Source organism: Caretta caretta, chromosome 11, assembly GCF_965140235.1.
Source record: "Caretta caretta isolate rCarCar2 chromosome 11, rCarCar1.hap1, whole genome shotgun sequence".
Taxonomy (NCBI): Eukaryota; Metazoa; Chordata; order Testudines; family Cheloniidae; genus Caretta; species Caretta caretta.
Window position 1 is genome coordinate 77,681,251 of NC_134216.1, and position 24,411 is coordinate 77,705,661.

The window sequence follows — 24,411 nt, forward strand, 5'->3', positions numbered from 1 at the left end:
GCAGCCCCTCCCATCCCCAAACTCCCTCCCAGAGCCTGCACCCCTCCACCCATCCTGCACCCCCACCCTGTGCCCCAGCCCGGAGCCTGCACCCAGCACCCAAACTCCATCCCAGAGCCTGCAGCCCAGACTCCATCCTAGAGTGGTGAATAGGACAGATTACTAACTCATCACGGTGGGTTTCAGCCCCCTAGGATCACCTGTCAGGATTTTTCCTTCCTTTAAAGAGGGCAGAACCCAAACCCCATTCAGAAGATGCGGGGAATCTTACAGTAAAGTCTTCCCACATAGTCCCCTCTGTAATCCCATCTGTCAGAGCTTGCCTTACCACACGAAAATAAGGCCACAGAGTGGTAACCACACAAACAAGACTTTATTTACGATGGGGGAAAGGACTAGGATAGGCTAGAGAAGGGGTGGAGTAACAAAACTTTAACTCTGGAAATGCTCCACTCTCACAAACAATTACACCCGCGAGGAAATGTTGATGTGCTTTCTACCTTCTCTTGCAGGGAGAGCGATGGACAGCTTCTGCTCTCTTGACATTGGACGTCAGGGACAGACTTCGATGATGGACACAGGACCGGGTGAGTAGACCTAACTAAAAACCCTCCCTATCCCTCTTTGCGTCGTCTCTGCCTGGATGTTAGACCCTATCTACGCGGATTCAATCCGTGCGTGGGAGTGTGCTTCCCAACCCAAATGAATATAGCCAATGGCAAAAGGTCACCAGATTCTTTTGCCAAGTCCAAGATGGCCACCTTATAGATAACACAAAACGTACATGCCTTTCTTCCCTTCTTTTACGAAAATTTGGCAGGGGCAAACACCATTTTACACACCCAGAGAATGCATTTGACCAATCAGGGGACGTTGCGGGGCAGGGTGACCCATCCAGAAGGGGGTTGTATGTCCCCTCTGAGAACTCCTCCCTCTGTCCTCTACAACTGAAGTGGACGTCAGCTCTGTAGGACCACCCCGAGAGGGGATTTGACCAAATAGGGGAAGTGCCATAGTGGAGTGAGCTGCCCGCAACAGGATCCTGTGGTCCCTAAAAAGTCCTCACACCGCCCTTTACCAATTGGCGAGGGTTTCTCTCCCACCTTAGGCCATCTCAGAAGGTAAACGTGTACCAATCCAGAACAGGTTTAGCCCGAAGGCCTAGGCCATGATTTCTGCAAAAGACATCCTTGGAACGAGACGGGCTCTTCCACGCAGTGTTGTGTTGCGACTTCCAGGAGGATGCTGCCAGCCACGCAAACATGGAGCTCCAGAGATCGGCGGCTTCTGGCCTAGACCTTCGGGCATTGCCTATTCTGATCGGTACGTTACCCTTCTGGGATGGCCTATGGGGTGTGTGAAACCCTGACCTATTAGTAGAGGACAGTGGGGGGATTTCATGGAGCAGTGATGGGCCCCTCTTGCGGGCAGGTCACCCCACCATGGCACTTACCCAATTTGGCAAAATCCCCTCTCTGGCTGGTCCTCAGGGGCTGAGGCTCACCCCAACTGGGAGGAGTTCTCGGAGGGGTCACGTGACCCACTTCCGGATGGGTCACTCTCCCCCAGAACTTTCCCCCATTGGTCAAATCCATTCCTGAGGCAGATGGATGGAGATAAAACACCCCCAGATTGGTAGAGGAGTGGCAGGAGCTCTTAGAGAGGTCACATGCTACTCCTTGCTTCTACTCATATTTGCATCCTGACCCCGAAAGTCTTATATCATGGTGTGGGTCTTATGGTGACAGATGGGCGATGCCTTAGGGGTAAAGGGGCGAGGTCCCATGGGTGAAACTAAATAACTGTCCTTAGCCTCAGGGTGCTTTGGCCTTATGGCCAGAGCCAAAATGGCAGCCCTCCCACTCAGGGCTGTGTGGCCCAACGCCCAGAGTCCGTGCGGCCGCCCGCTCCGTCGGGGCTGTGTGGCCCAACGACCAGAGTCCGTGCGGCCGCCCTCTCCGTCGGGGCTGTGTGGTCCAATGGCCAGAGTCCGTGCGGCCGCCCTCTCCGTCGGGGCTGTGTGGCCCAACGACCAGAGTCCGTGCGGCCGCCCGCTCCGTCGGGGCTGTGTGGCCCAACGACCAGAGTCCGTGCGGCCGCCCGCTCCGTCGGGGCTGTGTGGCCCAACGACCAGAGTCCGTGCGGCCGCCCTCTCCGTCGGGGCTGTGTGGTCCAATGGCCAGAGTCTGTGCGGCCGCCCTCTCCGTCGGGACTGTGTGGCCCAACGACCAGAGTCCGTGCGGCCATCCTCTCCGACCGGGGCTGTGTGGCCCAACGACCAGAGTCCGTGCGGCCGCCCTCTCATCTGGGGCTGTGTGGTCCAATGGCCAGAGTCCGTGCGGCTGTCCTCTCCATCCAGGGCTGTGTGGCCCAACGACCAGAGTCCGTGCGGCCGCCCTCTCCGTCGGGGCTGTGTGGCCCAACGACCAGAGTCCGTGCGGCCGCCCGCTCCGTCGGGGCTGTGTGGCCCAACGACCAGAGTCCGTGCGGCCATCCTCTCCGACCGGGGCTGTGTGGCCCAACGACCAGAGTCCGTGCGGCCGCCCTCTCATCTGGGGCTGTGTGGTCCAATGGCCAGAGTCCGTGCGGCTGTCCTCTCCATCCAGGGCTGTGTGGCCCAACAACCAGAGTCCGTGCGGCCATCCTCTCCGACCGGGGCTGTGTGGCCCAACGACCAGAGTCCGTGCGGCTGTCCTCTCCGTCGGGGCTGTGTGGCCCAACGACCAGAGTCAACGGCTGTGCTGTCTAGTGGCACAATGGGGACGTGGGCAGCCACCCGAGGATGAATGGCAGCCAGGGCAGGGGGACCCAGACTCTCCTTACTCCCCCTTGCCCTAGCCCAGGGCCTTGTCCGTGGCCAATGTGTTTGCCGTTGAGTCAGTGGGGATCCAACCAGAACATGCTGACGTCACTCAGCATGACAATGGCTTGTTCACCCAGGTTACTTCAGAGGAGAAGTCTCTCGGCCACGGGCTGGGGGTCTCTGGGCTCCCGGCGTGGGAAACTCCCAGACACTCCGATCTCCCTTGGACGTCTGCAGGCACCCGGGGGTGCGGCTGGGTCTCGGCGCCTCGGGGCTCTGCAGTCAGGGGCTTCAGCTGCTTCTGGACTGGTGCATCCTCCATTTTCGGCGCTCTGCCTAGCGTGAGCTGAGCTGCTCCCTTTCACACTGGTGCTCCAGTTGTCGCGTGTCCGGCAGGGCTGGGGAGGGGCTTGGCTTCCTCCGCCTAGACTGTGGGGTTACGTGGGGCTGGTACACCCCGGCACACGCTGCTCGGCCTCTTCTGTCTCCTCCTTCCCGTGCAACAGCTGCTTTGCCATCTCACAAGAGATGGGATCAGTGGTGGGCTCAGTTGGCTCCTGTTGGCCTCTAGATGTCTGGAAGAGGGAGAAAGGGCAGGAGCACAAATTAGAAAAACAAAACCTTCAAGCAGGGTGGTTTTCTACAGCACAAAACCACCCCACTTTGCTAATGTTCATTTGCAACTTCCCGGAGAGCTGGCATTTCTTAAAGAGAGCACCCAACCCCCGGCAACCTCCGCTACCCTGGGGGCTGGCAATGGTTAAAGGGAGTCTGGGAGAATTTCTCCTCTCTCCGCCTGGCTCTGATGAGTGAGGGAACCACATGCGAGAAGCTGTGTGAATGTCGGGCTCTGTGCGGTGGGGTGAGATGTCCTACATGGTGCCCAAAGGTGGGGTTGTGCTGACTCTGCAGTGACTTCATTCCAGGGAGAGAGATGTCAGAGATCAGCTCCAGGGTGCTGCCCTGTAACAGTGGGTGGGAATGGGGCAGAAGTGGGGCAATGGTGCACTCAGGAAAGGAGCCGTGCTAAGGGGGGCCCGAGCTGCAGCCTCTAAAACCCCTGTGTGCTGCGTTCCAGCCGGGCCGGCTCTGCCTGGCTGGGGTGGGGGCGAGGCAGCTCCACGCGCTGCTCTTCCTGCCCCCCCGCAGCCACGTCGCCGCGACCAGCACTGCACCGGGAACCTCTGTCCCGGGGGCTGCTCTTCCCTGTCGGCTCTGCCCTCCCCCCGCGCGTCCCCCCGCAGCTCCCATGGGCCGGGAATCGTTAATCCGGCCCTGGCCCTACTCCCCAGCCTGTTCCAATCCTGCTCTTGACTCCTGACTCCGGCTCCAACCCTTGGCTCCCCTCGGCTCGACCTCCACCACTCTGAGCACGCGGCCCCAGCGCCCCTGCTCCAACCACTGGGCCCAACCAGCCGTGCTTTGGCTTCTGACCCCAGCGATATGGAGGAGTCGTTCACCGCACTGCTTTCCATGTGTATGGCCCTGCCCTGGTCAGCGCTGGTTTTCATCTGCCATGGTGCTGCCCAGTCACATGGCTTGATTACATCCCTTTGAACTTCTTCAAAGTCTTCTCTAGGCTGATTAATCTGCACAATCTTGTGTCATCTGCCAATATCCACCTCGTTGTTCAGCCCCGGTTCCAAACATAAGAACATGAGAAAGGCCAGACTGGGTCAGAGAAAAGGTCCATCTAGCCCAGTATCCTGTCTTCCGACAGTGGCCACTGCCAGGTGCCCCAGAGGGAGTGAACAGACAGGAATCATCCAGTGCTCTATGCCCTGTCACCCATTCCTAGCTGCTGGCAAACAGAGGCTAGGGACACCAAAAAGTTGATCAGCGTCTGCTGTACGTACCATAGCAGGACAAAGAGCTCTTCTGTGTCGGTCCCGGTTCCCTAGTCAAATGCATAACCCGACACGAGATTTACAAGCTTCTGCAACCATTTATAATGTCTGTTGAGAATGTACCACGTGGTCCTGTCAGATTTCAAAGGCACTTCCTGAAAAGCTGAAACCAAGAGGAAACGGGTTGAAAAGCCTCTGGTGCTGATGTGCCTGGTGCCTAGGAAATCTCCACTCCCGATGGCCATCGCCCCCTGCTATTAGCTCCCCAAGAGTCTAAGGGCACAAGAACAACAACTCCGCTCCTCCCAAAATAGCCCTGCACAGAGAGGAGACCCCATTCTTGTCACTTCCCCCTCCGCCGGCCTACACCCGTACACACACCCCTACACACAGACGGTTGGGGGCACTTGTTCTTTTGATGGAACAGGAAAGTGACAGCCGCAGCGACATTAAACCATCCAACATTTAGGCCGAGATCCACAAAGGGATTTAGGCTCCTAATGTCTACTGAAATCTTTTGTGGCCCTGTGCCTTCATTCCTCAAGAGGTCACAGGGAGAAGTGTTTCCCATGTGCCCTCATGGGATTTCCTATGAGCTGATAACCAATCTCGGAGGGAATCTCCCTGGCCTGCAATCACTCCAGTACAGGGAGGGCAGGTGATGAGGATAATTGTCAGCATCATCATCATCCTTCATAACAACGGCTCTTTTCAATTCTGTCAGGCCTTCCATTACAGACTTTCAGACCTTTATGAAGACACTTTCCCCACACAGCTTTAAGGTTACGTCTATAGTAGGAGATAGAGATGCAATTCCCCTGCTCCCATACACATTTTGTGGTACCTCGATGACGCTCGCATGACCATCCTTCTTCCTTAAACGCTGTCCTTAGACAGAGAGGGACCTGTGTCCACATTCAAACCTGTGTTCGGGCCCTGTGCTGCACCCCTGTACTTCCCACAGAGGCACAAACACACAGAGGTATTTCCTTACCTTCATACAGGCGGGAGATGCCATCTTCATTCACTGTTTCAGACAACAAATCACAGTAATGGTGGATAGTATTTCCTAGACATACAATGAATACAATGGATCTCATTACTTTTCAAATCCTTCGCTGAAAACTGCTGAAGATGCAGCCATTTCCCCAAGACAGCCCTTCGGAAAATTAAATACATTCCTTACATCTGTTCACAAAGCAGATTAGATAAAGCATCAGATGCCCAGCAGTTACTGAGAAGCTGATTTCTAAAGGAGACTGAATTCACATCAAACCAGCATGATGTGAATTCAATCTCCCCTAGGCGCAGCCAAAGAGCTGTTGTGGACAGGGGAAGTTGGTGCAGTCAATACAGCTAAGTTGCTCCCTTCATCTTGGAATACATGTTAATTCTCTCTCTCTCTCTCTCTCTCTTTCTCTCTCTTACACACACACACCCCCCGTTTTAGGATTCTGGTGCTGTCGGAGGGAACAGAGCAGCTGTCTAGAAAAGGGCCTTGAAGGAAACATTTAAAAATCTGAAGTGAATTTGCTCTGCTTACCAATGAACAAGGCTGCAGAGTGTCGTATTGTTGTCTGTGAGCTTTCCAGGTAGTCTAGGGCCTGGAACAGGAATTTGGGGATGTGGCTCTTGTTGTTCTGCATCTGGAAAGAAAGAAGGAAGAAATGCACAATATACAAATGACATGTTCTCCCCACAGCGAATAGTCCAGGAAAGCCAAAGCATATAGCCAGGCCATGGCAACCGCCAATACGAACCCATACACCAGAGCAGCACCTCTCTGAAGTCACTGTTGTGTTCTCCAGAACCTCCGCTTTCATTTGAAAAGACAAAAGTTTGGAGGTCTGACAGTTGTGGAGGAAAATGTCAACAATGGGAACGGATTGTAACTCCTGCAGAAATGAACCAGCAGAGAGCCTGGAATAGCGTCTTGCAACCCGACCGAAGCGGATGGGTCCTCAGGCTGTGGGGTTAGAAAGGTCTCTCTCAAGTCCCCATTCACCCCTCTCAAGGCACAAGGAATTCACCTACCAGGCACTTCCCGACACTCTTCAAGAGCTGTGAGGAGCCATCCCAGGCCATGCTGCGGAACAGCCTCTTCAAATGAGCCCAGCCGAGAAACACTGCGCAGCGGAAGAGCGTCAGTTTACATCGCTGCAAGAGAAGGGGAGACCAAGAGGGTTCTCACTGAGAGAGGGATAGTCTGGGGGACACTGGACCTTCTCCACCCCTTGTGCTGTGTGCTGTGAGGATGGATGAGGCACGAGGCTCCAGCAGGGAGTGAAGCAGGGAGGAGAAGATTCTGCTTGGGCAAGGGGCTCTGGCGAAGACTGGAGTGGGGGCCCCAGGGGATTCTGGCTCTTTGCTCTGAAGGAAATAATGTCCGTGGCACTTACCAGTGTCACACTCTCCTCCTGGTCTGCAAGATGCAGCAGCAGCGGGAGCAAGCAGTGGATGATTTCCTGCTGCACGAGGGCTTTGTCCGGGTCCTGCACCCTGCTCACCACGTTGCCAAGCAGTGAAATGGCAGCTGAGCGCACACTGCCCCTCTCCTGGCAATGACACACAGGGTGTGGGGACACCCGGTTAAAGCTAGGCAGTATCAGAGCAGAACGCGACAGAGTCATAATCCGCCCCCTGCTCCGGTTCCCCCGTGTGAACTGACTTGGCTGGCGGGAGCAGGGCGGACACCAGGCCAGCGCCATAGACGTCTTGTGCAGGGCCTGAGACCCTGTGCAGGACAGCGCAGCCCCAGGGTGTCCCAGAGGCAGTTTCTGTCTGGAGAGCCCAGAATCCCAGAACCCGAGAAGATTTGGGGAGAGGGAGAGAAGTCTGCTGGAGACTGGTCTGGGGAAGGGGAGAAGCCGCTGCTGGAGCCTTGCAGGGATTCGCTGCTACAAAACACAGCATTTCTTTTGCTCTTCGGTGCCCCCGAGAGCCGGGCCATTCCCGACCCACCTCTTTCCTGCTGAGAATCTCCACCTCTTTGGGGGCCTGTGTTCTCCAGACAGCTGGGCATCTGCCCAGGGCCAGGCCCCCTCTCCCCCAGACCAGGCTGCAGCAGGGGCTGGGAGCATGGCGCTGAGACTGAGCTTTGGCGAGAAGAGCTCTGACAGGGAGGTGGCTCAGCAGGAGATTCCCCACCCATGGCAGGGGCGCTCCTTGGAGGCTCCATGGCAGGCTTGAGGGGCGGGAGCCAAGGAGATGGGGAGAGAGAGACAAGGGCATCAGAGACAGGTGGAGGGGGGGAACGGGCTTCTCCTGGGGTTCCAAGCCTTACGTCATCAATGAAGGGGCGAAGGCTGACTGCAATGTCCTGGGAGATGGAGCCAAGCCCCTCCCTCTTGAGGAGGTAGATGATGTCTCCAGCTTTCTGCATGGCCTCCTTGACACACCCTCCATCCCGGTCACAAAACCTGGCCACGGTTCCTGGCAGCTGGGCCTGTAACCATCTCACCTGCAGGAATGAAGAAGGCAACTCATTACTTTCCGGGCTGACAGCCTGGAGCACATGCTGGACCACTCCCGCCTAGGAGAAACCACGGATGGCAGAGCCCCCCAACGGGGCAGAAAGTCGTTCTCCTGTCACTCTGTGCCAGCTGCTCACTGTAACCTTTGTCGTTGCTCACCCCACCTCCCCCATTGCATCCCATCTGCAATCAGGGCTCCGCTCATGGGAGCAGGGAGCACGTCATGCCTTGATTTGCTCAGGAAAGCACCTCCACCATTTGATGGCTGTGTGTTAAACAACAAGGTTTATGTGGGGATCTGGCTCTCGTTTCCGAGCTATTTGAGAGACATCGGCTTCCTTGGTCCCCTGGGCAATCCACGCCTCTTACCTTTTCTGGCTGGAACACAATACTGCCAAGGCCTCGCAGACTGAGCTTACATATGACGGGATTTGTGTCCTTGGTCCATTCCATGAGATGCGCCCGGAGCTCTGATTTTGTCAGTACTGTGTCAATGGAAGGACTCTGGAGAAACTGCAAAGAGCCAAATCAACATCAGGTTGAGGAACAGAGGTCTTCCTGGGGGGTCTCTTCCCTGGACAGTCGTCTTTACCAAAGGGCCGCTTACTCCCACCCAAAGTCTCTGGTGCGTAGGGAGCCAGTTGCTGCTGTTTCAGTTGGTTCATTCCCAAAAGTTGGACTCATGCACAGCTCACAAATCAACCCCCAGGGAAAGGGGCGTCTCCAGGCCTCATTGAGCGACATGCAGAGACCCCTGGGACAGAAGAAAAGCACAACCTCAGGAAAAGGTGAGGAGAGAAGCATGGTCTTGGGGCACTGGAGAAACCTCTCCTCTTGTCCCATAATCCCATCGAGGCACATCCAGCCAGGAGCAATCTCACCCTGTCTCTCCCTCCCTCTCTTTGCCATGCCCCACAACCATCCTTGTGCAGAGAGGAGCTAGCTGGTGGTAAGGCTGCTGAGCTGCTGACAATGTGCCCCAGAGCTTACTGGCCTGAGCTGCTCTCCAGAAAGCCCCCTTGTGCCTATCAACTAATGTATCTCACCTCAATACAGAAAGCCATGGCAATTGTTCTCTGCTCCTCCTCCCTCTCACTCTGGACGATGGTGATTGCCTCTCTGAAAACTGCAGGGAGCTGAGGGTTCTCACACTCGATCATGGCTCTGGAACATGGAACAGAAAGTCCCTTGTGATTTTCAAGGGGGAGAGAGAGTTCCTCTCCAGTTGCTGGGCTGAGCTGGCAGCCTGGAACAGAGGAATATTTCACACGGAAATCCCATTCCCAAGAGAGACCCAGTGAGGAGGAAACTTTGGGCGCCTACCTTGCAATCAGGCCAACACCCTGTGAGTAGTAATATCGGGAGGCTATTGTGTCCCAACCCTGCTGAAACTGGATGATGGCAAATTCCTTCCAGTAGCCGGGCATGGAGAAAAGAGTCTTCACAGCCTCCACTGACGTGCTAAAGAGAAAAAAATAGCAGTCTCAGGCAACGAGATCAGCCCCAGGCATGGAAAATCTGCACAAGCCCTGGGAAATACAGCATGGTCAGCAGTAGCTAGCCTCCCCGAGGATAGATCCAGTGTGATATCATGGTGCTTCCCTGCCTAATGGGCCCTGTCTACACTGCAGTTTCGTTGAGTTTCTAACCAATTAGTGACACTGTAGCTTCTTAAGATGATTGGTGTCATCACTCCCTATAGCTGAATACTTGATTCTTTACTGTGACAGGTAACAGGACTCAAGCGGGCATGTGGGGTCGGGTCCTTAGTTGGTGTAAGCGAGCAAAGCGATGTCAGTTTACACCACCTGAGGTGTCTTCCGGCGCTCTGGTTTTCCCGTGTAGATGGAAGCCCCTCACTGTGCCCACAGAACCAGATGAACGGGTCCCTCTTCCTCCTGCCTGCCTGTGAGGCTGAGATCCTGCAGGGCCTGGCCCCATGTGCTGCCGGTGTGGTTCTGTCCGCGTTCGGGGACGGAGGCCCACAGATTTGCTCAGCAGGCACTGATGAAAGCACTGACCCTTTGGCGGGTGGCACAGGTGGATGGATGCACAAACATGACTGCTGCCTGAGTGTGTGGGGAAAGCAGCTGGCCTGTGGACGGCGTCAGATGAGCGAGTGTGATTCACAAGAACACACGGCTCTCAACCCTTTTCCCTCAAGAGAGACCTGCACCCAACTGAGCCTGGGCTAACGACAGCACCCGAACCACCGATGGCCATGAACGGACCCCAGGTGTTTAGCAGAACAAATCTGTTCTTCCTTTTCCTTTCAGTCATTACCTTAGGGGGCTGAGGCAGCTGGATCCCTCCTCGGGGCTGGATGTCTCGCTGGCCATGTAGGTCCCTGGCAAGTGCAGATCCATCACATACTGCACTTGCCTAACGCAGAGGATGAGCAGCTGGGGATACATTTCCAGGATGGCTTCTCGGTATCCCCATAGGAAAAGGACCTCATAAATGGTCTTCATTGCCTGAAGGGGAGAAAGAATTTCACTCAACTATCCCAATCTGCCCCCTGCCCCCATTGCCATTTGCGACTGTCCTTTTGTCATGTCTCATTTCCTCTCCAGCGTGTTACAAAAGAGGATTGGCTCCTGAGAGGGGAGGAGACATTTGGAAGCTCCTGAACCTTCCCCCATTGCTGGAACGGAAGCAGGATGGAACCCTATGGAAAGATCAGAAGAGTCTGGGTGACGTTATTCCCCGTTATTTCTCTTAATGGTGCAGACCCTGCGCTTTGGCTTTCCAGCTGTGACTGGACGGGCTGAACCATCCTGAGGAGATGCGTTCTCATAGGCCCAGTGTTTCTGGCCCAGTCAAACGTACTGGACATCTCAAGATCCCATGCTGGGAAGATTTCTAGTCACAGTTTACAAAGCCAGAAACCTGGATACTTCCAAGAGACACCCGAACTGCACCTGCTCACTAAAGGGCCATCTAAAGCAGAAGACGACGGAGCCAGGGTGCCAGCAGAGAAACCACTTAAGATCTGTAACTTTTACCTGGGGGAAACTTTATTTACACCTCTTTGGTTTGATTGGAGGTGGCCAGGACACACGAAGGTCTGGTCTACACGACAGAGTTAGGTCAACACAAGGCCACTCACCCAGCATCACCCTAACTATGGAATTTCCTTCCCATTGGCAGAACTGCCCCTGGGGGCCAAGTTCATAACTCCACGTCCACAAGGGGCAGAGAGTCCAAGTCAATGCAGTTCGGTCGATGCAGTGTCGGCATGGACACCGCGTCGTTTACGTCAACTGACCCTCAGGAGCCTTCCCGCAATGCCCCACCCTGACCGAGGAATCGCGACAAGCGCTTCTGGTGAGGACGTGCGCTGCTGGCACCAGGGCTGGCTCCAGCATTTTGGCGGCCCCAAGCGGAGAAGGGAAAGAAAAGAAAAACCCGATTGAGCTGCCCCCGAAGTGGCGCTGAAGAGGAAGAGAGGGAATGAAGGACCCGCTGCCGAATTACCGCCGAAGACCCGGACGTGCCGCCCCAACTTTCTATTGGCTGCCCCAGGCCCCTGCTTCCTTTGCTGGCCCCCGGAGCCGGCCCTGGCTGACACAAGCAGCAAAGTGCAGCCCCACCCAAGGGATGGGCTTACTGTGGCGGCTGTGAGCCGAGGGAGGTTAGGTCAGCTGAGCTGTGTAGTGGAGCTGTGGCCTGAAGCTCAGAAGGGGTGAAGCTCACACACAGACACACACACACACACAAAGATGCACCATCCTCCCTGCCGTGGTGGGTTCACAAAGTGACATCTCAAATCTCACTTACAGCCAGGGACACATAGCCGCTCTTCTCCTCCCGGCGTCTCTGCTGGAGCTTGTCCAGCAGCTGCCGCAGCACCTCCCTGGTGAGCTGGGGTTCTTCACCCAAGGCCTTCCACAGCTCAAGGGCACATCTGCAGAGTCAGAAATAGAAGTCAGACCTTCCCTGCCTGGCCACCTCTCGCCCTCCCCAGGGAGAGGCTTGCAATGTGGGCAGAAAAGGCGTCTCTCAGTGGAGACACCGATCGGTGTGGGGAGGCTGAGGCTGGGCAAGTCCCTTCAGAGAACGTTGTATTTATTCCTTTCCCCTAATGGGTTATTGTTCCTGAAGCCAGCACCACTGCTTCCAAACAGTGCCCATGAACTGACCACAGAGTGACCAACACACTGCAGACTGCAAAATTCTGCTCTGTTCCGCTAGGGTCAGTGCGGAGGAACTTGCCTGACCTCATTGGAGTTACTCTGGCTATTTGGGGGTGTAACGGAGACCCAGCGTTTGGCCAAGTGTCTCAAAGCACCTCAATCCTACTGCAGTGTGGTGGATGGGGTCAGACACTGAATCAGAACATGCCCTGATAGGAGAGGATTCAGGAGCTTGGAAGGGGAGATTGTACTGCCCAGCGTGACAGAGATGGAAGGAAACTAGCATTGAAATCCCTCTCCTCTCTTCTCTCCATTCTTGCTGATCTAAGTCCTGCTGGTGCCCGCAGGCATCTGCAGAGGAAGACTGCAGACGGATCCAAAAGACTTCCAGTCATTTGACTTCCAAGTTTGGTGAGGAAGCTCGGACATGGTGGTCAAGCCCTGGGGACACTGAGAGCTAGGTTGGACAAATCAAGAGCAAATGGCCTGGAAGCAAGGTCTTCAGGAAGCTTGACTGAAATTCTGTGCCGTGGCTGCCGAGTTTCTACAGCTTGTGAGCACAGCCCCTGGAAAGCACTGTGGCTGTTCCAAGGAATTCAAACCTGAAAGGTTTACAAATCAAACACTCAAAGAAATATGAAAACCAACACTGTATTCCTCTGGTAACTGAATTGGGCAAGAAATTCAATTTCTTTCATGCTGCTCTTCAATTTGCTCTCCCATGTGACACAGATTTGTCTCTGGGCAGTGCAGAACTGCATTGCAGAAGATGCCGAGGAAAGCCGGAGTTTTGACCTCTGGCTAGGGTCCAAGTTGGGTTTCACGGCCCCTAGGGACATGGGGATTGTGTTCTAAACACCTCAGATGGATGACTCTGCAAAGTGACCAGCAATAACCAGCAGGATTCAGAGTTTACAACATATTGAGATGAAAAGAGGCACTCACCCCTCTCAGAGCTATTATTGCCGGCTGTCTGCAGACTCAGGCAGGATGCACTGCATTTATGCTCTGGTCATGTGTGGATGATTTTTTGTCTTTTTTGCAACAATAAGGGCTGGAAATTTCTGTCTTCAGAGATTTACCTCTGCTGCACAGCTCCAGAAGAATGAGTGTATTTTTTCACCAATTCCTCAGCCACGGAATAACTAGGGATCTGACGACAGGTAACAATCCTGCCCTGGTCTGCAGGGGATAGACAGATGGGCCTCATGGGCCTTTGCCATCTCTGCCTTCTCTCATGCACTAAGGAGCAGCCAGACCTCATGAGCCAGGGATGTTGAGTGAGCCCCAAAGTCATTTATTGGCCCTGTACTGGATCTGAGAGGATGTGGGTGGCCCATAGAAATCAGGACAATGCTGGAATTCTCCAGAAAACTGGCACGTCTCCATCCCGGGGAGTGCAGGAGGAGGGGTTGGCTCCTCAGCGGCTGGGCCTGGCCATCTCCTCTTAGTAAGCATGGACAGCTCTCTGCACAGCAGGAAACTCCCTCCAACTGTGTGAGCCCCACGGACCCTTCCCGGCCTGTGGCCTGTCAGTGGGAGCAGGAAGAGAAATAACAGACTGAGGTGATAACAGAGCAGCTCCCTACCTGTGCGATGACAGCGTGTGAGCCACACAAGTTAGAACCACGTCCTGGGGGTGGGAGCGAGCCAGCAAGGCCGTGGCCCTCAGCGCTGCTTTTCTGGCTCTGGGATCACAGACGTTGTCGAGCCAGATTAAGATCCCTCCCACGACGTCTCCAACCTGGAAGAATGCCAGGAAGTTGAGGGATGGATGAATCAAAGAGTGGCCTCCTCCCAGGGAAGCCCTCCTGGCAGCCATGCAAGCCGCCTCTGACCTCAGTTTCCCATCTTGGCTCCTCCCTAATCTGAAGAAAGAGGCTTTGACAAGTCCAGGAACCCCAGTCTTCCGCAGGTCTGGTTTAGCACCTTAAAGCTCAGAAAAACACACAAAAGCCTTCCCCAAAACCTTACAGTGGGCACAGCCGAAACTCCCCTGATGTCCCAGGGCCTTCCCTGCCATGGCAAACTGCTCTCAGCCCTGCTCTCAAAGGCTTCCCTGCAGGAGCCTTTCCTCAGTCTCTGCAGCTTCCTGTTGCTCTGTCTAGCACAATCAGTTCCTCCAGACCAGGGGTCTCAACCTAGTTTCCATTGTGGGCCACATCCAATCCTACCTGTTTGGCCCTGAGGATGTCCCATGGGGCGCAGCTCTGTGCTGATTGGGCCGCAGGTTGAGAACCACTGCTCCAGACCCCAGAGCCCATCCTAGAGATGGCAGGCCGGGCTCGTTGGATGGGGCGAGCCAGCTCCAGACCCAGCCCTAAGGAGAACCTCTGTGCTGCGGGATTGTAAAACCTGCCGTAACAAATCTTAAAGCCGGCTCTCTACCCTCGGGCTCAGGCTCTGGCACCTAGAACAGCAGTGTAGACGTGGTGACTTGGGCTGGAGCCCAGGCTCTGAAGCTCCCCTCCTCCCTGGGCTTCAGAGATCAAGGTCCAGCCCAAGCCCAGAAGAGTCTGCATTCCTGTTTTGGTCCCACAGTGCCAGCCCTGGGAGCCCAAGTCCATAGGGCCAGGAGGCTTTCAGGCTCCTGCTGCAGAGTTTGCAGGACAGGGCAGACAGACCCTAAAGGGACAAGCCCCCCCCCCGAGGGCTCTTCCATGAGGAATTGGTCATGGCTCTTGCCTCTCTCGAACAAGGAGCAGGAGCGACAACCCTGGGTGGAGGATTCGGGTGACCTGTTTTGCTAGCGGGGTGGGAAACAGGATCAGAGCTTGGGAGAGACAGAGAGAGACGTGCAAAGCCAAATTTTCCTGATACTTCAGCTGGAAAACAAGGCCCTGCAGCATGTCTGAGGAAACCATGTCTGCTCCTGGAGCCTAATGTGGAGGCTCGTCAGCAGACTAGGTGAGTGCTGCCTTGCCAGGGCTGGGGCTGTCACACACCTTCAGTGTGGCTGGGCGTCCTCAGGGAAGTGTCAGAGCTCCTTCGGGCAGAGAACACTTCAAAACCTGACGCCGCGGATCCCCGCGGCCAAGCCCTGAATGGCAAGGGGCTGAGCCAACCTTCAAAGCACCATGCTAGTGTGTCCCAGGAACGGTTTCCTAGGAGAGGCGATTCTCCCGTCCCCCTCTCTGCCCAGCATCCCCCTGCCCCGCTGCGGGCGTCTCTTACTCTCTCCATCTTGTCTCCATGGAGAGATACGATGGCCCTCAGCTCTTCCTCTGCGGCTCTAAATCTCTGCAGGGTGGGTGTTGTCAGACCCTGCACGGCTGTCATCAGCAGGGCGTGGAGCGGGTCTGATGAAGGGTGCTCCCCGAGGGTCTGCAATGAACAGGGACAAAGCCTGTGGGGACTGAGTTTTTCCCTCGGGCAGCTGCCCTGGAACAGTCTGTCCCCGGGGGAGGCTGCCAGCGCCGAGGGAGTCTGGAGACTCCGGCTGAGCCCGTTTCTTAAAAAGACTCCCCAGGTGCCAAGGTTTCCTCAGCCTTTCGTCCACGCTCTGTCCCCCTCTCCTGAGAAGAGACGGGAGGTTCTCGGGCAGTGCGGGGACCCCAAGGGCCACCCCATTTCCTCCCTCTCTAGCCCCTCCTCCCAGGACGCCCAGCTTTTGCTGAGAAAGCCTCAATGTCCTGCAAAGCCCATTCGAGTTGCTCCTTGAGTGTCGCCGAGGGGTCACTGGAGAACCTGCCCCATGTCCCATCCCACCCCGAGCGCCTGAGGAGATTGGCTCAGCAACTCTGGCAGCCCACAGTGTCTGCGAGGAAAGGAGTGAGAATAGGGCCCAAAGGGAAACGCCCTCTTCCTTCCCCACCCCGCAGCGTGAGGCGCTGCCAGAAAACAGGCAGGAATCGCCAGAGGAGAGAAAGTAGCTGAGACTGAAGGAGCGAGTCTGCCTGGCTGAGGAGAACCCCAAACCGTGGGCCTCCAGGGCCAGGCTCCTGTGGGTCAGAACTCACTGGGCACAATGTTACTCCTGGGGGCCCGGTTCCACGGCCACCTCAACCCAGGGCCTGGGGTGCTGGAGGCCTTTGCCCGGGTGTCCCAGGGCAGCCCCTGGGGATTGCTGCGGCTGGCCTGCGTGGCGCTGGATTAGCACCGTCTGTCCTGGATGCCCGCAGCTGAGGACACAGCAGAGCGCACCGGCGTGGCCGACTCGCCTCCACACTCCAGCCCCCCGGCACCTCAGGAGCTCCCAGAATTGCAGACTTTTGTATGCGCTGCAGGGTGCTCTGTCCCTGACAGCAAGAGTCACAAGGGCGTCGAGGTGCCTTTGTACCTCGGACAGAGCCAGATGTCGGCAGGCGGGATCGAACCTGGGATCTCAATGCAGGAGCCCCTGCCACAGGAGCTAAAACCCATGCGGCTGTTAGCTCAGGCTGGAGAGCAGACTCATCGGTTCTGTCTCGAAGTGGTCCTGGTGCCACGAGATGGGCCAGAACCCCACAGCCAGGAGATATGCGGGTCACCCCGACAAGGGCAGGGATGGACCTGGTCTGACTTTCAGCCGTGCCTGTGGGCCATGGAAAGTGCCTCAGAATCAGGCACCTGAGCCAGGCACGTCTGCCAATCCCACGAAGTCCCCCTGGGCTTCTTGAGGTGCCTAAACCCCCTTGTCAAACTGGGCCTCCTTCGACAACCCAGAGAAACTCGTAAAGACTGGCTGGAGTTGATCCCACTTCAAGAGTGTTCCTTTTCAGCCCCCTGAGCAAGGGGCAGGTCGTTCTCCTGTCAGAGATCCCAGCTCCGGGAGATATGAACACACACAGCAAGGGGTGCTTTCCATGAGCACAGCCACACAGCGTCATTACCATCGTCCTAGGGGAGATGCTCGTTAATGAGGAGACGGGAGCACGCTCTTCTTCCTGCTCTTCTGGGCTCCCTTTTTCCCACTTCTCCTTCGTCTCCGACAGCTCCTTTTTCATCCCTGCAGCAGAAAGAAACATTCTTAACATTTTGCTTTTCCATGTCTTCTCCCTGGTTTCCAGAGGGTGGAAGCTGGGCACAGAGCCCTGAAGCGAATTGCCCCGGCTCAGACTGAAGGTTGTTGGCAGAGCTGAGCAGAGAACTCCGATCTCATGCCTCTTAGCCGGGGGCTTTTACCAAACAGACTTCTTCTTACCTCGGGGCCAGTTTCTTTTCTTTTCTACTCTTCCTCTCCCCTTGCCCACCTTTCCCGTCAGTGACGGGCAACAGGCCTCATTTTGCATTTCACCCCCCAAGAAGGAATGACTCAGCTCTGGTACGGTTCCCAGCTGTGACCTGCTGAGACCACGGGAGCATTTTCCTGATGAAAGGGACCCGATCCAGTGTTAGGATATATTTCAGAGGAACAGCCGTGTTAGTCTGTATTCGCAAAAAGAAAAGGAGTACTTGTGGCACCTTAGAGACTAACCAATTTATTTGAGCATGAGCTTTCGTGAGCTACAGGTCACTTCATCAGATGTTATACCGTGGAAACTGTAGCAGACTTTATATACACACAGAGAATATGAAACAATACCTCCTCCCACCCCACTGTCCTGCTGGTAATAGCTTATCTAAAGTGATCAAAGACTAACCAATTTATTTGTTGATCTGTTAACCTGTTGATCACTTTAGATAAGCTATTACCAGCAGGACAGTGGGGTGGGAGGAGGTATTGTTTCATATTCTCTGTGTGTATATAAAGTCTGCTGCAGTTTCCACGGTATAACATCTGATGAAGTGACCTGTAGCTCACGAAAGCTCATGCTCAAATAAATTGGTTAGTCTCTAAGGTGCCACAAGTACTCCTTTTCTGTTAGGATATAGATATTCAGGCCTGTCTGTAAAGGCCTAGACTCTAAGAATTTAGATGTATTCTTATCGCTTGGCTAGTTCTAGAGGTATAAAAGAAAGAAATCACTGTCTGCCGGTGTAAGGGCCTTCTCTTACTGTGACAGTTTGTGGCCCTGAGCTTAGGTTCAGGCCTTTGGCTAAGCAGCAGAGGCAGCCATAAGCTGGGAAGCGACCGGTCACATCCTCACATTCCAAACTAGTCACATTGAAGGTGCTATTGGGCTGTTAGGCACTATCAGGACAGGATTGTATTCCTATCACCTCCAGAGAAAGGGAAGTGCCGAGAAAATGTAAAGGGAAACTTAGTTTGATAGCATCCTGTCTGGCAAGAACTCACTTATCAATAGCTGGGATGTGAAATCCTCACTTCTGTATTGTTTTGTCATATAGTTCCCACTTTGCTATTGTTTGTATAATCTCTCTGGTTCTGTGATTGTTCCTGTCTGCTGTATAATTAATTTTGCTGGGTGTAAACTAATTAAGGTGGTGGGATATAATTGGTTACATAATCATGTTACAATATGTTAGGATTGGTTAGTTAAATTTCAGGAAAATGATTGGTTAAGGTATAGCTAAGCAGAACTCAAGTTTTACTATATAATCTGTAGTCAATGAGGAAGTGAGTGGGTGTGGGTGGGGGTGGGCATGTGGGTGTGTGAGATGGGAACAGGGAATGGGGGTAAGAAAATTGGAATCATGTTTTGCTAAAGGGGGAAATGGGAACAGGGAATGGGAGTAAGGAAGTTGGAATCATGTTTGGCTAAGGGTAGGAATGGGAACAGGGACACAGGTGTAAGGCTCTGTGGTGTCAGAGTTGGGAAGGAGGATACTAAGGAAGGAAACTGGAATCATGCTTGCTGGAAGTTCACCCCAATAAACATCGAATTGTTTGCACCTTTGGACTTTGGGTATTGTTGCTCTCTGTTCATGTGAGAAGGACCAGGGAAGTAAGTGGGTGAAGGAATAAGCCCCCTAACATCCAGGAGAAAAGAAATGATTTCCTACAACATCCAGCCTCTCTGTTCCCCTTACAGCCTGGAGCAATGTTAGTACTCCCCATCCCACAGAGCCAGACCCCCAGAGGGGCGTGACCTGACATTGTCAGCTCTCCCCACCTCAGCGATGGACCTTTGCCACCCTCTCCAAGAGGATCAGGCACTGAATGGATTCCAGAGTCTGAGGTACCCATCACTGTCCCATGAGACGGCCCTGATGTGGAAGTATAAGGGGACTGTTGGCCCCTTACTCAAACTCAGTGGGGTTTTTGGTTGGCTAGGTCCCAGTCCCAAAAGGAAGGGGAAGGGTGGATGGGAAACCAGGACTCTGATACTGACAGTCCTCAGGGGCCATGGGGAGAGGCCAACGCTCCAGGTCAGCCTGATTGACAGGGCGGGCAGGCTAATGACGGAGTCAGGGGGTCAGAAAAGTCCCCGTCCTCCGCGTGAGCTGGAATTGCCTGGCTCAGGCAGCGTGGGGCCGAGCTAAGGAGAGAGCGGGGGCCCGAGCTGAGCTGGGGAGCAGAGGCGGGCCAGCCAGCGGGGCAGAGAGACAGCCCAGGGAGAGCAGACCCTGGGCTGGGAGCAGGGCTGCAGCCACAGAGCCAGCGGGGCCGGAGAAGCAGCCCCGGGGGCTGGAGGCAGAGCAGCAGCATCCGTGCTGAGGCAGGGTGGAGCCGGAGCTCGAACAGTGGGGCTGGGGCTGGAGCTGGAGCAGTCTGGAGCTGGGTGCAGAGAGCAACGGGGGCCAGCCAAGGGGGGACCCTGGCAAAGGGCCCAGCGCAGAGAGACACCCCCAGCCGAGGGTCCTTGCAGGCCAGACTGGGAGGGGGATCTGAACCCGGCGGGAAGGAGGGTCCCACTCCCCAAAGGCTGGAGGGGTGTGGTCACCACCAGAGCAAGTGTCCGACCCGCAGCATCCCTGCAGCACAGCCAGGGCCGGAGAAGGGGTCTGGGACCTACAAGGAACCAACTGTGAACGGCCCTGACGTTCCAGAGACATGGTTTGTGACGTTCCCTGCCACAGAGCGGGGTGATGTGTTTTCCTTTCATCTTTCCCATTTTTCCTTATTCTTTTTTACATTAATTGCTGATTAAATAAACTGTATTTGCTTTAAATCGTATGTAAATATCAGTGGGTCTGGGAAGCGCTCAGTGCAGAGAGAGCACCCCGGAGTGGGGACACCCTAGCCCCTGTCCTGGGTGGCCACAGCAAGGTTGGGGGTCGAGCCCCCCCAGGAATCCTGGGCCCAGCCTTGTCGGGGTTACGAGGACTCTGCCAGACAGGAGAGTGGAAGGGGAGTCCTCCAGGGCAGGGAGGCCTCTGGGGAAAGGAAGTGGGAGCGAGGACTCAGATCCTTCCTCTAGCCCATTTCACCGGAGTAGTGCAGAAGCCAGGAAAGTTCCCCACAATAGCGGGACCGTTCCCCCGCTTCCATAAGGCTTGTAGAGTGACTGGTGTGAGTATTCCTCACATGCTCCTTGCTAACCATGTGGTTTGTATCCTCACCTGTAAGATCCAGTTCAACTTGGTCTTGCTTCTCCTGCAGCTTCTCCTCCTCTGACGCCACCTGGTTCTTGGCTGCTTTCTTCTTCTTCTTCTTCTTCTCCTTCTTCAGGGAAACGCACGTCCACCTTCTTGGAGAGGAAACTGTTCTCTCCTCATCGCTATCTGCCATCGAGTTGTCAGACTGGCTACAGACACAGAGTCTTTTCATGCCTGATAGGATCTTCCACGAGCATTTGCTTCTCGTGGGCTTCTCTGGCAAGGCCTGTTCTTGCTGGCTGATGGCAGAGCATGCCTCCATGGCTGCAGGTTGGACGACCACTGTGTGCACATGGCTCTCTCTGTGCTCCCGAGAGGTGAGTGTTTGAAAAAAGGAACGAAGCCTGGAATAGAAAGACGGAGGAAATGGGTTTTTCTGTCCTACTCTAAAGGAAGGGAATTAGTCTGCCCAGGATTCCCAGATCCAAGAGAATGGTCTTTTGAAGCCATCTGCTTCTCTAATAGTTAGGACTGGTTCATACAACAAAAGAATATAAACAACAAAAGACTGGCCACACTGGGTCAAACAAAAGGTTCATCTAGCCCTGTATCCTGTCTTCCGACAGTGGCCAGTGCCAGGTGCCCCAGAGGGATTGAACAGAGAATCATCAAGTGATCCATTCCTGTTGCTCACTCCTGGCTTCTGGCAAACAGAGGCCAGGGACACCATCCCTTCCCATCTTGGCTAACAGTGATTAATGGACCTATCCTCCATGAATTTATCTAGTTCATTTTTGAATCCTTTGTTTCTTTGAAATTTGCTGCTTATTAACAAAGGCTTCAATGGGGGCACTTCGATTTGAACCAAGGACCACTTAATGTGCAGTCAAACACTCTATCACTGAGCTCTACCCCCATGACTAGACCCAGCCCCAGGTGAAGACATTTGGGACCATGGTGAAAGAGGAATTCTTCTGGGAAAGTTCCAGGGCCCGTGTTATGCAGGAGGTCAGACTAGATGATCAGGGCTGGCCTTAGAGCCTTTGAAACTGTGAATTTATGAACCTCAAGTTGCCTTTAACGGCTAGGATGAAAATTGCTGCTCCTGTCCAAGAGGAGATGCTTTGAGGTTTCCTTGGGGAGAGGCACCAGGATCCCCGTTCCACCTTTGTCACAGCCTTTCTTGGACACAGCACATCACAGCTTCTCCCCTTTTGCTCTATAACAAGAAACCTCCACGCACCAGATCTGTAATCCCGTCCTAGCCCAGTCACTGGCTCCAGTTCCTAGTCTGACTCTCACCCCATGGAGCTCACGCCTCCTTTGCCAATGGACAGGCATGGAAACAGCCAAGGTCAATTTCTGTTTTCTTTGCTCATTGCCGGGGCCTAGTTGCAAAAATGCTTCATTATTAACCCCACTCCTTTGCGCACAGAATGTTGGGACTCTGGGAACAGACAGGGCCAAGCCAAAAACCAAGACACCTCTGTTCCCAGAGAAGCCAGGAAAAGGAACAAAGATTCTCATCTAGAAGGCTTGAGGGTCTGGAAGGATGGATTAGCAGCTGCAAATATGTTGACTTATTCTCAACTATTCCAAAATCTGGACTGTATTAGCAGGGGGAAAATAACCAGTAAACTTTAACTGAAGAATTTCCCATACGATTTATAACGTCCAATGAGAACAATAGGCCACCCAAACAATGACAAAGAAATCACAGCGAGACCCATGACAAATTGAGGCTGCGGTTTATTTAAACCCCTTTTCTGGAAAGGAATTGCAGGGGGGATTTAACACGTCTATTTTATGTAGCCCAATGGGGGAATACAATACACATACATTAGACAATCATGACATGAGACAGACGGTTTCTATTCACTACTGGAAGGCAAGGAGTGCATTAGGGGAACTCCAAGGGAAATACTATTGATGGAGCTATCAGTCTAAATTCTACACCAGTTTTTTATCTTCCCTTTAGGTTATAGCCATGGAAATTCACCCATGCTAGTCTGCTGAAAGATAAAAGCATCGAAATCTGCCTCCAAAGACCGGGACAGGCTGAAGCAGACGGAGAAGGGAGAGATGCCCACATTCAAATCAAAATGGAACGCTGAGACCTGACTGTTGCAACGCTGGCCCCCACCCGTCCCTGCACCGGGGGGGCCAAGCTGAACCTGAGAAGAGCCAGAATTGACCAATGACATTGCCAAAGAGCCCCAGTAACACGCCACCAGCCCCCATCCACCACCCCCTCCAGCACCTCCCGCCCAGTGGCAGCCTCGCCCGTCAGCGCCTCCCCCTCCCTCCCCACTCCTCCCGCCTGCCGCAATCGGCTGTTCTGCAGTGCGCAGGAGGCTCTGGTGGGGAAGGGGCAGGAGCGAGGGCATGGCAGGCTTGGGGGAAGGGGCAGGGGACTAGGGGGAAGGGGTGGAGAGGTGGCAGGACCTGGGGCAGAGCAGGGGGTTGAGCAGTGAGCACCCCACAGTGTATTGGAAAGTTGGCATCTGTAGCTCCAGCCTCGGAGTCCGGGCCTGTGCAAGGAGCCGCGTATTAACCTCTGACGAGCCGCATGCGGCCCCGGAGCCCCAGGTCGGCCACCCCTGCCCGTGGGGAAGGAGGCACCAACCTGTCATGTGCAATCGAAGGAGCAGGAAAAGAATGTGGGAATTACCTTCTGTAAAAACTCATCTTTTGTCGAAAACCTGTGGAAAAAGCTGATGCAAGAAGTTGTTGACAGAGGGATAGTCCGCGTCTCTCAGCAGCTCCTTGGGTCACCAGCCGTTGTCAACCAAGGCAGTTGGCAGACTGAAGGCAGGGCAAGAATGCTGAGGCCGAACAGTCTTTGCTGTTGGCATCCGTGACCTCACAATCAACTTAAGCATCAACACACACAGACCCCCCCACCCAGAGAGACACGCACACACAGGAGCTGGTAACATTTACAACATGGAGAGATGCACCCAAAATCTCAAGGACTTTTGATTTGGGGGAGGGCATCATCGGCGCTGACTGCATGGGTGCCCCGGGGCTGGAGCAGCCATGGCGAAAAATTAGTGGGTGCTTAGCAGCCACCGGCAGCCAAGCTCTGCCCTCCCCACAGAGCATCTCCTGATGACCAACTCCTCCCCCACCCTTCCAGGGCCTTCTGCCCACCACAAAACAGCTGTTTGGCTGCATTCAGGACGCTCCCATTTGCTGGGGGAGGAGGAAAACCATAACTCACCCAGAGATGTGATTTTATTAAATGGTTCAGAGGCTCAGAAACACATAGAAAATGTTCTAAGGCTCTGATCTAGTGAAAGTGCCAATCACCCAGAGAGCAGTGGGAGCGGGTCCAAGATGTAGCAAAGAGGGTTTCCTGCAGGGAGAAGGGAAGCAGGGAGATTGCAGCTCTTTGGGACAGAGACTGTCTGTTTGTTCTGTATGTATGCAGCACCTGGCACAATGGGGCCTGATACCTGAGTAGGGCCTGGACACAGTGCTAATAAAGCCAGGGCATTTGTTGAATGACTGAAGTGCCCTGAGTCCCCTGAGTGGAAAGGTGGCAGGTGAAGCGGGGCAAACCCTAGACAGATGGGATCTGCCCTGCCTGGGGCAGCATGTGCGGGAAGGGGGAGGGGAAAGGCCATTGGGAGTGTTTCCACAGAAGCCAAGAAATCAGGGCACCAGCCCTAGCATGGCTGAGTGAGGCTGTTTCCTGGGATAGATCTCCACAGACAGCATTCGTGGGCAGGCTGGGAGGGATGGCCTGGATTCACTTTGGAGTGGATCCAGTGTAAATGAGACTAGACTTGTCCCAGAAGGGCCCAGATACAACAGTGACAGACACTGTAGGTGGAGCCTGTGAATAA

General features: G+C 54.6%; 1 protein-coding gene across 1 annotated transcript; it reads right to left on the reverse strand.

Moving 5' to 3' along the window:
- Positions 1–2,251: 2,251 nt before the first annotated feature.
- LOC142068428 (maestro heat-like repeat family member 5) lies at positions 2,252–9,187 on the reverse strand. The gene is made up of 9 exons (XM_075117605.1): positions 9,170–9,187; positions 8,493–8,636; positions 7,934–8,110; positions 7,050–7,205; positions 6,685–6,807; positions 6,194–6,296; positions 5,645–5,719; positions 4,660–4,813; positions 2,252–3,378 (listed from the first exon to the last, which is right to left on the reverse strand). The coding sequence occupies exons 1-8, from the start codon at positions 9,185–9,187 to the stop codon at positions 4,701–4,703; spliced, it is 909 nt and encodes a 302-aa protein (XP_074973706.1). The 3' UTR covers positions 2,252–3,378; positions 4,660–4,700.
- Positions 9,188–24,411: the final 15,224 nt, after the last annotated feature.